General features: G+C 48.6%; 1 protein-coding gene across 1 annotated transcript; it reads right to left on the bottom strand.

Moving 5' to 3' along the window:
- Window positions 1-726: 726 nt before the first annotated feature.
- Window positions 727-7039, bottom strand: LOC132078776 (uncharacterized). Its single transcript, XM_059481103.1, has 5 exons — window positions 6167-7039; window positions 4621-6068; window positions 4260-4327; window positions 1543-3823; window positions 727-875 (listed from the first exon to the last, which is right to left on the bottom strand). Exons 2-5 carry the CDS (start codon window positions 5861-5863, stop codon window positions 727-729), a joined length of 3741 nt encoding a protein of 1246 aa, XP_059337086.1. The 5' UTR covers window positions 5864-6068; window positions 6167-7039.
- Between the last annotated feature and the right edge of the window lie 5949 nt (window positions 7040-12988).

The raw sequence follows: 12988 nt of genomic DNA, 5'->3' as shown, positions 1-12988 counted from the left end.
CTGGATACAATGGGATCACGTCTTCCGGTAATGCTACCTTATATGCGACAGCACGCTTAGGGAAGCCAAAACCCATTTCCAGCGCTTTCAGCTCCCTTTCACATGTGAACCTCATCGACTGATCCAATCTAAATGCCATCTCACACTGTGCTTTCCCTTCCTCAGGACCATTAGATGTTACAATCTTTCCCGCAGAGAAGAGAAGAGGGTGTAAGTCAAGGGTTATGTTTTGAGGATGTAGTTCCCCAAGCGGATCTTCTCTATAAATTACTGAATTTCGGGGTTGTGATCCGGGTGGATCTTCCCTGAAGTCACTCCACTGACATGAAATTGGGCCCTTCTGCTGCATCCAGACAGTGGGCTTTCCCATTTTCACTGGACTAAAGGTGATTAGGTTGTGTTCAGAGGCTGCCATCAAGGGTTGGATTGTTAATACTAGCCGTCTTGTTTTTCCTTCTACTGGGTCAAGCTCTCGACAACCAACTTGGATTTGGTCTCCCTCGTACGCTACTATAGAGGGCTGATCCCATACTTTACTCGCGTATGGTTGATTGTTACGTAAGGCATAAACCTCAAAGTAGGGCCCCTTCGTTCCTGTTTCCAACTCCGGGTGGATACACTGGTGTGCGTTAGACCATGGGTCTATTGAGACAGAGCCTTGGGGAAGCACTATACTTATCATTAGTCCAATGATCAGGGTTGTGAAGATCTGAGGTGGAGTCAGGATCATGATGTCTGCTCCTCTTTTTTATTCTCCGGAGTTTTCTTGACTCGTGAGTAATGGATCCACGTGGGTCGCTCCTTGATCCGAACCGCAGTGAAGGTAGTCAGCAGTACTTGGAAAGGTCCCTCCCACTTCTCTTGTAGGGGTTTTCCTAAAAGATTTTTAACATACACCCAATCACCGGGATTAAACGGATGCAATTTGCAGTCGGGTTGTTTAGGTTGGTGCTCTATCACCACAGTAGCATTCTTATCAAACTGTTTCCCCACCGTAATTACATAATCATAAATATACTGATTACCGATTTGGTCTATAGCGTCCCCATTTACAACTTGCATAGCATAAGGTCTACCATACAAAATTTCAAATGGGCTTAACTTTTCTTTTGATCTTGGTTTGACTCTCAGCCTAAGCAGAGCAATAGGCAAGCAAAGCCTGATACCACTGCAAATTAGTCTCCTGGCATATTTTGGCAATTTGCTGTTTGATGAGATGATTCATCTTTTCCACTTGCCCACTGGCCTGTGGACGATAAGGTGTGTGTAGTTGCCATTTGATTTGTAATGCTTTGCTTATTGCTCTCACCACTTTTGCACAGAAGTGTGTACCTCTAGCCGAAGAAATGCTCTTTGGTACCCCAAACCGTGGAATAATTTCATTCAACAGTACTTTAGTCACTTCTCTTTCCTTATTTGTCCTACAAGGGAATGCTTCAGGCCACCCAGAAAATGTATCAGTTAGTACCAACAAATACCGAAACCCCCCTTTTCTTGGGAGTTCAGAAAAATCAATTTGCCATACTTCACCTGGGAATTTACCTCGATTTATGGCTCCTTGATGTACTTTGGTTCCTGTGTTCGGGTTATTTTTCAGACACCGCTCGCACTGGGATGTGACGTGCTTTACAGTAGTAAATAATTTTGGTCCTGCTATCCTGGCTCGCAAATGTTGATAAAGCGGATCTAGACCCCAATGGGCCTTTTCATGCTCCGCCTTCACAATCTGCCACATTATGTTCCCTGGTATTATCAACTGTCCTGTTTCTAATTGTCCCCATCCACTGTCTAACAGTTTACCTTTATTCTTTTGAATCCATCTATGATCTGATTCTTGGTATTCTGGCTGGATATTGGTATCCAGCTCTCCTGGTATTAGGGCCACTATTTGCACTTCTCTTTTCCTTGTGGCAGCCAATTTAGCTTCTGTATCTGCCTTCCTGTTCCCTATTTCTGGAATAGTGTTACCTTTCAGATGTCCTTTACAATGCATTATGGCCACTTGTGCTGGGAGTTGGACCGCCTCTAGCAATCGCAGAATCTCTTCTGCATGTTTGACTGTTTTTCCTTGTGTAGTCAATAGTCCTCTTTCTTTCCAGATGGCCCCATGAGCATGTACAACAGAGAAGGCATATTTAGAGTCTGTCCATATATTAATTTGCATGTTTTCTGCCAATTCCAGGGCTCGGGTCAGAGCTATCAGCTCTGCCTTTTGGGCTGAGGTCCCTGCAGGCAAGGGGTTTGACTCAATTACCCTTTCTGTAGTGGTGACTGCATAGCCAGCCATTCTTACTCCTTGCTTCACGAAACTGCTGCCATCTGAGAACCAGTTGTCCGCACCTTCGAGCGGCTCTTCTTTGAGATCTGGGCGACTGGAATAGACGGCTTCAATTGTTTCCAGGCAGTCGTGTTCGATGGGTTCTGCTGGGGCTCTCCCTTCTAGAAATGAAGCTGGGTTCACAATGTTAGTTACCTGAATGGTTACGTCATCTGATTCAGCCAAGATGGCCTGGTATTTTAGGAATCTGGAAGGCGACAACCAATGGTTGCCTTTCTGTTCCAGCACAGCCGACACAGTGTGAGATACTAACACAGTCATCTTTTGGCCCAGTGTGAGCTTTCTGGCCTCTTCTATGTTAATTATCATTGCAGCCACTGCCCTCAGACAACCTGGCCATCCTTTACTTACTTCATCCAATCGCTTGGAGAAGTAGGCCACAGCTCTCTTGTGTGTTCCCAACTGCTGTGCCAGGACTCCTAGGGCCATCCCTTGTCGTTCATGGGAGAACAGCCAGAATGGTTTTGATACATCTGGGAGACCTAAGGCCGGTGCTCTCATTAGCTCCAGCTTCAACTTCTTGAAGGCCCCTTCTGCCTCGGGAGTCCAAACTAGAACATCCTTAGTTTCTTTCAACAAATCGTACAGTGGTTTAGCGAGTATCCCGTACTGGTAGATCCATAGCCGACACCAACCTGTCATCCCCAGAAAGGCGCGCAGATCTCTCACTGTCTCTGGTTTAGGCATTTGACAGATGGCCTCTTTCCTAGCTGCTCCCAGGGATCGCTGTCCTCTGGAGACTTCGTATCCCAGGTACACCACTTCTTTTTGCACCAGCTGTGCTTTCTGTTGAGAGACTCGGTATCCACTTAAACCCAGGAAATTTAACAAGGAAATAGTCCATTCAATGCATTCTTCCTCTGTCACTGTTGCTATTAAGAGGTCATCTACGTATTGCAGAAGGGTGCCATCTCCCAGCGGCCTTTCCCACTGTTCTAATTCTTTGGCTAACTGATTCCCAAAAATCGTAGGGGAGTTCGCCCATCCTTGGGGCAATACCGTCCAGGTAAGTTGGGTCTTTCTTCCTTTATCTACAGATTCCCATTCAAAGGCAAAAATCTTTTGACTCTCGGGAGCTAAGGGAAGGCAGAAGAATGCATCTTTCAAGTCTAATACGGTGAACCAGGCCAAATTATCCTTGAGTCTAGTTAAAAGCGTGTATGGATTAGCAACTAAAGGATGTAATATCTTGGTTATTTCGTTTACTGCTCTCAAGTCCTGAACTAGTCTATAAGCTCCATTAGGTTTCTTTACTGGCAAGATTGGTGTATTAAAATCCGATTCACATTCTACCAATAACCCCAGTTCCAGAAACCTTTTGATTATGGGCTCAATCCCCTTCCTGTCTTCTATTCTCAAAGGGTATTGTTTTCTTACCACCGGTCTTGCCCCGTCTTTAAGTTCAACAACAATCGGTGCTGCTTGTTTTGATTTTCCAGGTATATCAGTAGCCCATACTAATGGGTATGCCTCGCTCGGGACTCGCTCAAAATTGTGATTCTCAGGTTTAGGTTTCACACAACTGATTGTTAGGCTTAGGGCTGTAATCAGTTGTTCTTCTTTTACTTGAAATTCAAATCTGTCCTTTTTGAACTTTATTATGGCTCCCAAGTTCTCTAGTAAGTCTCTCCCTAGTAGAGGTTTTGGCGAATTTGGCAAATACAGAAACTGGTGTATTCCCATTTGTTTCCCAATTTTGTATTTGATAGGTTTCAAAAAGTAAGCTTTTTCTGGTTGGCCTGTTGCTCCCACAACTTGTACAAATTCATCACTTTTAGGTACCAATTCTTGATTTAAAACCGAAAAGGTTGCTCCCGTATCAATCAAAAAGTCCAATTCCTTTTTACCTTCCCCTAGCTCCATTTTAACCAGTGGGTCTGCTAGGGTATGGCCCACCGGTCCCCCTCATTCACTTTCTTGCTGTGTGGTGGTAGTGGTGGCCATTAGCCTTCTCTTTAACTGGGGGCATTCCTGTTTCCAGTGTCCCGTCTGTAGGCAGTATGCACATTGATCTGGCCCTACTCTAGCTGGGTGGGGTTGGAACCTCCCTCCCCCTCTCACCGGGTAGCCTCTACCCCTACCCCTGGTTCCAGGTTCCGAGTAACCTGTCTTCTGAGCTGCCACTGCCACAGCCACTACTTGAGCTATCCTCCTGTCCTCCCTTTTCTTCTCCTCAACTTCTCTATTATTATATACCTTCCATGCCTCATTCAGCAAGGCCTCCAGGTTTTTATTTTCTGGATGTTCAAGCTTTTGCAATTTCTTCCTGATGTCTGGGTTACTCTGTCCCATCATTAATCCTAACAGGTGTTGTTTCCCTTCTTCCGTTGCCGGGTCCAGGGGTGTGTATTGTCTCATGGCTGCCCTAAGTCTATCCAAAAACTCTGACGGGGTCTCATCCTTTCCCTGCCTAATGTCATATAACATCGACCAATTGATAGCCTTAGGGATCGCATTACGCAAGCCCATCGCTATCAGCTTTCTGTACTGCACCAATCGTCGATAGTGCTCTTCGTTGCCCGGATCCCATTCTGGTTTACTGCTGGGGAAATTATCTTCTAGTCTCCCTGATAATACTTGAGCATGTCGTTTTCCTGTTTCCAATACGAGTTCCCTTTCTGTATCTGTCAATTCTGACAACATCACCTCTATATCTTCCCAATCAATATCTAAATTCTTTGCCATTAATTCAAACCTCTTCGCTACTCCCTCTGGATTCCTCCTGAAGTTCCTTGCCTCATCCCTCCAATTGTTCAGATCACTTGTGGAGAACGGTACCTTTACCCTGGTCCTTTCTCCTACCATTGGCATAAGTTGTCGGAGAGGAGCTATTGTATGGTTCCGTTCCTCTTCTTGCTTTGCTTCCCTCCGTGCCACAGATCTGGTATAATACGAATGACTAGTCCCTTCCCCAGGATCTTCCTGTGCCTCAATGTCTTCCCTATTCTTTCTCTTCTCTTTTCTCTTTCCCTTTCCCTGTTCTTCATCTTCACCTTCTATTTCTGTTAACTCTTTTCCTACTACCCCCCTGGCATGGTTTACACAGTCCAGCCGCGCCTCGCTCTGCATCTGTCGCCTTTCTTCCCGCATCTGCCGGCACCTATCCTGTTCCGGGCTACTGTCCTCATCTTCTGTTCCCCTTCCATCTCTCTTATCCTCTATCTGAATTATTATATTCAGCTTCTGTGAGTTGTTCTCTGCCTCCCTTTCGCATGTCTCAGTGTCATTCTTCTCACTATACCTTAGCTTAGAGACGTTGCCTCCCAGTGAGTTATCCCCAGTCCTCGGTGTGCTAGTTTCTATTCTACAGGTACCTGATTTCCCAAAACCTCCACTTCTGGGTGTACTACCATCCCCATATGGACTTAGTTCGGGGAGGCTGCGTGTCTCCCCTCGACTCTCTGTTCCATGTGGGCTGCCTTCTTCCCTCTCAACTTCTAATCTGGGTGGGCTGTCAGCATCCTTGTAGCTTCCCGACCCCTGTGGACTATCTGGTCCCTGCGGGCTGCTTTCCTTCTTGTCCATCCCCGATTTTAATGGACTATCCTCCTCCCAAGTGTTATCTAGTTTCTGAGGACTGTGCCCAAACTTAGATTTCCACCATCGTTCCAGCTCCTTTAAGGGGCTAGGATCCCCTTGTTCCTCCTTTGGCCTGGGAAGAGGCCCTTCCCGTCCTGGGGCGAATGGATGGTATTCCCACAGGCTTATTTCGCTCTCCTTTCCACTATCCCTTCTTGTCAATTTAAGACATTGTTGCCCAATGCTACATGCATCACAGCACCGTTCTTTAGGCTTTGAACCTTTCTTATCTTTTTCCAGGGCTAGCACTAGGGGGTCCTGAGGTGCTACATTTACCCCGCACTCTTTTTGCCACTCCGGTTTATTTCTTAGGGTAAAGAACATGTCAGCATACATCACTTCGTCCCATTTGTTAAGTCGGCGAAGGAAAAGCATCAATTGCAAAATAGTATTATAATTAGCTGTTCCCTCCAGCGGCCATTTCTCATTGTCATCTAACTTGTACAACGGCCACCACTGCGTACAATATTTAAGGAGTGTCTTTTTACTTATGTTTCCCCCCGGGATCCCTCCCAAGTCCTTCCAGTGTTTTAGGATACATCCTAAGGGGGTTTTCATATTTACGTCCTTACTCTGTTGACTTCCCATAGTTATTCCCTGTGTTGGTTTAACACTTCACACACAATTTTCAGTCGCTTTTGTCCTGGCTTCTCGCGTCGCAGCGATGCTGCGTCTTATTCACTCTCAACCATACACGCGCACCTTTATAAAGGAATTCCTACCTTATGGTCTATATCAGAACAGACTGTTACCGGGTTTGGTCACGCGAGGTCACCTACAGACCGTGAGACACCGGTTTGCCAGATTTGTGCAATCGCAACCGTAGACAGTGTAACAATTGCAGGGGGTCACAATTTTCTTCCGGATATCTATCAACTTATTCTCTTCTAAAAATTATAGAGAGAGCAGCAAGATGTTTTCTGTAAGATTTTGCAACAAACACATAGAACAGACACAAAAGATCACCGGCTGACAGACCTCTTCAGATAGCAGTTTCAGTTCTTAACCCTTAATTCACAGTATTACAACATCAAACACAATGTTAAAACAGTTTCCCATACAGACCAAAAATACCAAGATAAACAAATACTTCTTTCAGCAGGACTTTATCCTTTTCTTTACAAAAACAATGCCGGGAATCTAACCCTGGCAAACCAATGCTAGCAACCCAATGCTAGCAACCCAATGCTAGCAACCCAATGCTGGGGTTTTAACCCAGCTGGGATTCGTTACCGGGGCGTCCCCCAGCTTTCCCTTCGGGCGGTCACGTCTGACCCCCGTTTCCCTACCAATAAAACCAATAAACAATTAAAATACCTCTTAATTGAAGCAGGAGATGCAGGGAACCCTCCGTCCACCAAGGCGCCGGTCCAGGGGGGTCTCTTCTGACAAAAAATTCGTCAGGGGCGCCCAGAGAATCCCGACCCCGGACCCGGCCCGGGAGGACCTCAAGGCCCGGATCTCCTGTCTGGTCCCATCTGGGTCGCCAGAAAATGATGCCGAATTTTGCCCCAAAAGGCGAGAATAACTGCTTAAGAGACTCAGCCTAAGTCAGATAAGCAGGAGGTATTTTATTACGACGCGTCGGAGAAATCACGAAATGGATTTCTGAATTATGTACCGCAAAAGCGGGTTTTTATACAATTTTAAACAAGGATTACATCATTTATTACATGCATATTCATAGGCAGGCGGAGTCTTCTGGGAATTCTTGGTCTTCCTCAGTTAAATTTTAAGCTTTTCCTAATTTGGTCTTCTTCCTGTTATCCTTGGCATGTTTTTCCATGACTTAGCTGAAGTAACTGTTGTACTTGGCTTGATCCTAACAGGTTGGCAGGTCACTTTAACTTATTGGCTTCCACTTCTTCTTCTTCAAATATTCTAATTCCAAAGTTTCTTCTGTGAGTGTATTTTAGATTACCTATCCAAATATTGTGAGTGTATTTTTACATTGCCTTACCTAAGTATCTGATCAAAGATCTTCCTGAAAGTGTATTTTAGGTTATTTATTAACTGCTGCAATTCCCTTAATATATTTTTGAGTGTCTTTAATTCTTTTATTTTTCAGAAGCTATTAACCATTATAATAAATGGCTTCAAGCTGCACACAGGCTCACATCTCCCCTTGCCCTCACCAGGGGGTTTCTCTCATCCCCGAACACGCCGATGAGAACGTTGGTGCGATGAGTGCCCAGGGCCTGCACTGCCACCACAACTGGGATCTCTGCTGTGCTCTGGGGCTGCACAATCCCACAGGGCTTGGGGCTGGAGTAGAGCACAGCAGAGTCCTCCTTGCGTTTCTGGAAGGGACACAATGAAACACAGATTCAGAGGGACCTCTCAAGAAACTGTAGGCTCCTTAACATCCACCACAACAGCAACTTACACACACCTTTAAAGCTCCCCAGGACAAAGGTCAAAGGCACAAACAAGATGCAAGAATTGTAGGGTTAGCACTCCCAGGGGATCCTGCAAGGAGGCTGCCAGCACAGGCACTGGTGTCTGTGGGTGCAGCAGCTTTTCACAACCCTCTAAGATCTCCCACAGGAAAACACCCTGACGACTAGAATATCACCTGTTTTTTCTGGAGCTTAAACTGCCTCCTCAAGTTTACAGTTGGGTAGGATCCTGCTCTCAGCAGATCTTTAAGACTGAATAGAAAGCAGCAAGGTCTTATCCAAACCCTTTGTTCCCCTAATAATCTCCTCAGGAATATTTGACAGGAGGAGGTGGATGTGATGCCAAACCTGGGGAATAAGCCCGTAGCAGCCAGGAAGGTGGCTGGGATTCCTAATGAGGATCTTCCTCTCGTAGGGCACCTTCAGGTGGCACTCATCACACAGCAGCACTGGGGAGGACACTTGGAGCTCAGGAACGAGACATCTGGGCAAAGAGATGAGCCCAGGACAATCAGAGATACTGAGAGAATGGAGAACGCCTACCCCCAAAGATTGTGAAATGGAGCAGAACACATTGGTCACTGTCAAATGCACACTGAAGAGCCCTACAGGGATAAATTGCCTTCTACCTCTTCCCACTCCCACATGTCTTGTCAAGGAGGGGCAAACCCTGAGAGGCAGCACCCAGAGGCTGCCAAGTGCCCCAGGCAGAGCACTTTGCCCCACAGCTGCCTCAGCCCCTCCTTTACCCAAGAAGGCTTGCAAGGACTCCTGCAACAGTGCCAGTGACCCACGAGCTCTGGGGGAGCCTTCCCAACAAGGATCAGTGCTCCCTAAGGCTCAAGGAACACACAGCTCCAGGGTCTCAGTAAAAATGACTCCCTTCTGTGCCATGGTGCTGTTGCCCTGCCTGAGAACTCGGCTCTTTGCCCCAGCCCTGGAGGGCACGAGACAGCAGCTGCCCCACAGAGGGGCTGATCAGCCCCTGCCAGGCCCTGCAGCTCCCTGGCTCCTTCACTGCACAGCTCCAGGCACTGCCTGGCCCCAGCTCCACCTGCTGTACGCAGTGGCAGCCCAGGCACTGCCTGGATGGCTCTGCCTGGCACAGGGAACAGCACCAGGGAGCTGCATCCCTCTGGGCATCACACTGACACCCACAGCAGCACAGCAGCATGGAATTCTGCTGCAGCAACAACGACTTTTGCTCTCAACTCTGACAACATTAAAGCTCAAAATGGGAAGCAGAGGGAAGGACACAAAGTGGAGCTGACCTGCCACATCAAGGGCTGCTTTCCCCTTGTCACACCTTGCCCTCCCCACTCTTGCTGGGAGCCACTTCCCCCCTGCCATGTGCCCTCATGGACAGAGACAGAGCCAGCAGCTGCTTGGTGTGGCCCAAACCAGTGCACGGAGCTCACAGCCAGCACAACTCCACCTCTTGCAGCCTGAAGGAGAGGAGGCCCTCAGGAAATTTGTTCCACCTCAAGCACCAAAAACAAGGCCAATCAATGATATCATTCCTGGTGCCTTTAGAAGAGGGCCAGGACCGTGCTGGGCTGCGAGCAAACGTGCTTTTCACCACGGGCTGCTGCCCAAGCACTGCTGTTCTCATGTCCAGCTGGCACAACATGAGGACATTCAGCAGCACTTCTCCTTGGCAGCTGCAGCCAGCACAGCCTGGGCAAGGCAGTGCCTGGGGGAGGCCAGGCAAGCGCTGGTACCTGGCTGTGATGATCAGGGATGCCACTCCCTTGCCAATACCCTCCAGGTCCACCAGCAATCTCCGGTAGAACTCCATCACCGTGTTGGAGCACAGGGTCACCTGGTGGAAGAGAAGAACAGTCAATGCTTCCTTACAAAAGCTCATTACCCACGGGTGATAACCTCCAGTTCCTGAGGGAGGATTTGCCCTTCATTCTTCTGCTGCTCCATGTGTAGAGCACAGTCTCAGAGTAACAAAAGCCTTCTGGCAATACCAGATTTGTTAAACACACTTTGCTATAAGGGCACAGGTCAGTGTTGGGAAATTTAGGAGACTAGAGAATGGAAAAGTACAAGACCGTGGCTAATTCCAAGTCCTGCACCTGTGAGATAGTGTGTCCTTGGGCCTAGCTGTAGTAGGATAACAAATAGTGAAAGAGACATGAGAAAAGAGAGATGTAACCCCTAAGGAATGAGGAAGAGTTAATGGTATAGTTTAACCAATAGATTGCTTGGCTTACAGAATATTCATAAGCTTATTATTTGCTGTATAAGTGTTTGAAGCTTTCTTCAATAAACTGGACCTGTGATGAACCACCTGGTGTCCTGGTCCCCTTCCTACGTCAGGTCAGCTACGTTAAAACATTAGACTACAGCTCCATGCAACACTGCATTCAAATTAAGGGGCCAATTTCTCATCTCACTACAAAGACATCCATGCCGAGGAAATCTGACTTGACCACAATGAGTTCAGCTTTACAGCAGGAGGCTGAGGGCAAAGTGTGGCCCAGCAGGTGCTGGGCAGTTCATGGCTGCCCTTGAACCCTGACCCCGGGCTGGCTCTGAGAACTCCGGCCCCACGCCAGGAGTGGGGAACTGCCCCGGGCTGGGCATTGACCAGAGGCAGAAGCGTCAGAAATGCCCCAGGCTGGGCATTGACCAGAGGCAGAACCCTCAGAACTGCCCCAGGGTGGGCATTGACCAGAGGCAGAACCCTCAGAACTGCCCCAGGGTGAGCACTGACCAGAGGCAGAACCCTCAGAACTGCCCCAGGCTGGGCATTGACCACAGGCAGAACCCTCAGAGCCTCTTGCTCTACTCCGCAACAGACAAGCCACCAACGGGACCAGGCAGAGGAGAAAGGAGGAGGATCTCTGTCTTGAAGTTCCACAAGGAAGGGTTTATTCCAAGCAAAAGGGTCAAAGCCAAAAGAGCCCTGGACACTCCCGTGCAAGGGCTTTTGTACAGATACAAATCAGGGGGTGAATACAAACAGCAAGCCAAAAGGGAATCCTCAGGGGAGCACTGAGGGGATTACATCAAGTGTCTGGGGCCACTTTGGGTAGGAGGGTGGGGAGGATGGCTCACTTGGGCCAACGGGGCCTCCAGGAATAGGGGAATTCCAAAGGGGCATTGCAGACAGGGATTGGCTCCAGGTTAAATTGGCAAAGAAGGTTGGGGAACAAAAGGGGCTGGGTTTGACAGGCAGGGAAAGAGCTGGAACAAGGGGCAGGGAATGGCATATGGGACAGCTTTGAGGGAGGGTAAAACCCAGGGGTAAACCAACTCAGGGAGAACACGGGGTACAACAGAACAAACCACTTAACAAGGAATCAATACAATAAATTTGAACCGCTACACATGGCTGCAGAGTTTTTTGTCTCCACTGGAGCTTCCTGCAGTGAACACAAATCATTCTGCTGCCCAGGAGGGGGGAAATGACACCACGAAGAAAAGCTCACTGCTTGATACAATGACATCTCTCTAACAGCCACCTTCTGCCCTCATCCTTGCTCTGCCCCGCTGCAATCAAATCAATCGCTCTCAAAAACACGAAAATGGCTTCAGGCCTTGACCATAAGGTCTGTGAACTCAGGCATATGATTTTGGAAAGCAAACAGTGCTCTTTGAGGAACATCCTGAGTAAGCCAGCTAGCAGAGGCCTCCCAGCAGTGCAGACCTCTCCGTGCCAGGATGCTCCAAGCTGGCACCAGAGCTAAAGCCCTCCCACCCTGCAGTGCAGCTCCAGCCCTGGTGCTGCAGCGGCTGTGGCTGGGCTCTTGCCATACCTCGATGTCCTGGTGTCCCTGGGGGAGGATGGTGCCTTGGCTGGGATTCAGGGTGAACTCCCTGGGCTCCACATGGAAATGGATTCCCTTGCTCCAGGCCGGGTCGGTGTCCCTGTGGATCTGATCCACGCTGTCCACAGCCGGCTGCGTGCCATCGTCCGACATGCGGAGCTGGAACGTCAGGGGCACCACGGAGCTGTTGGTGAGGCGGCAGCGCTGCGAGTAGGGAAAGCCTGGGCAAGGACACAAATATCCATTCAGGCCCCCAGCAGGCCATGATCCTGGGGGCAAGATCCTGGCAGGATCAAAGTGGCATTGGAGTTGAGCTCTTTATGATCTGAACTACAGCTCACCCAGAAGCCGCGTGAGGAATTAATCGTCACTTAGCTCCCTTTGACACAGATTCCAGACTGCAGCCTTGAAAATGCCCACTCCTAGCCCTGCTGAACACTGCAAGCTTCTCTCTTTGTGATGGGGACGAGCTCCCTCACCTGCCCCAAACCAGCATCAGTTCTCTCTCAGTGATGAGTGTGCACCCAGACCCAGCATTTACTCTGAGAATTCAAGCTGTCCAATTCCCTGCTCAGCCTGCCAACACTCCCACCTTTTTCAAGACATATAAAGAGTGAGTTGTCAGTGAGAAGAAGCTACAGCAAAAGAAAGTGAGGATGGGATCAGCAACTAGAACGTGATGCAAAGCACCCTAATGCAGCTTCTCTCTGCAGGATCCTTAAGGCATCTCTTGCTTTGGGCCAAACAGACTGAGCACGTGACAGCTCAGAGCCCGCTCAGCTGGGGGCACAGCCGAGCCTTGCTTTGAGATTAGCAATCAGGAACCAGGTCCCACCTCACCCAAGGGACGGGGACCTCACAGCCGTGCTGCTCACTGAGAGTGCTGCCTG

This window comes from Ammospiza nelsoni, chromosome 12 (genome assembly GCF_027579445.1).
Source record: "Ammospiza nelsoni isolate bAmmNel1 chromosome 12, bAmmNel1.pri, whole genome shotgun sequence".
Lineage (NCBI taxonomy): Eukaryota > Metazoa > Chordata > Aves > Passeriformes > Passerellidae > Ammospiza > Ammospiza nelsoni.
This window is presented reverse-complemented; position numbering and strand designations above follow the sequence as displayed.

Coding starts and splice junctions, on each gene's coding strand:
- LOC132078776 (XM_059481103.1), bottom strand. CDS start 5,863: ATGGACAAGAAGGAAAGCAGCCCGCAGGGACCAGATAGTCCACAGGGG. Junction 4,328..4,620: donor AGGATTAATGATGGGACAGA/GTAACCCAGACA, acceptor TACTGCCTACAG/ACGGGACACTGGAAACAGGA. Junction 3,824..4,259: donor GCCACCACTACCACCACACA/GCAAGAAAGTGA, acceptor CACAATTTTGAG/CGAGTCCCGAGCGAGGCATA.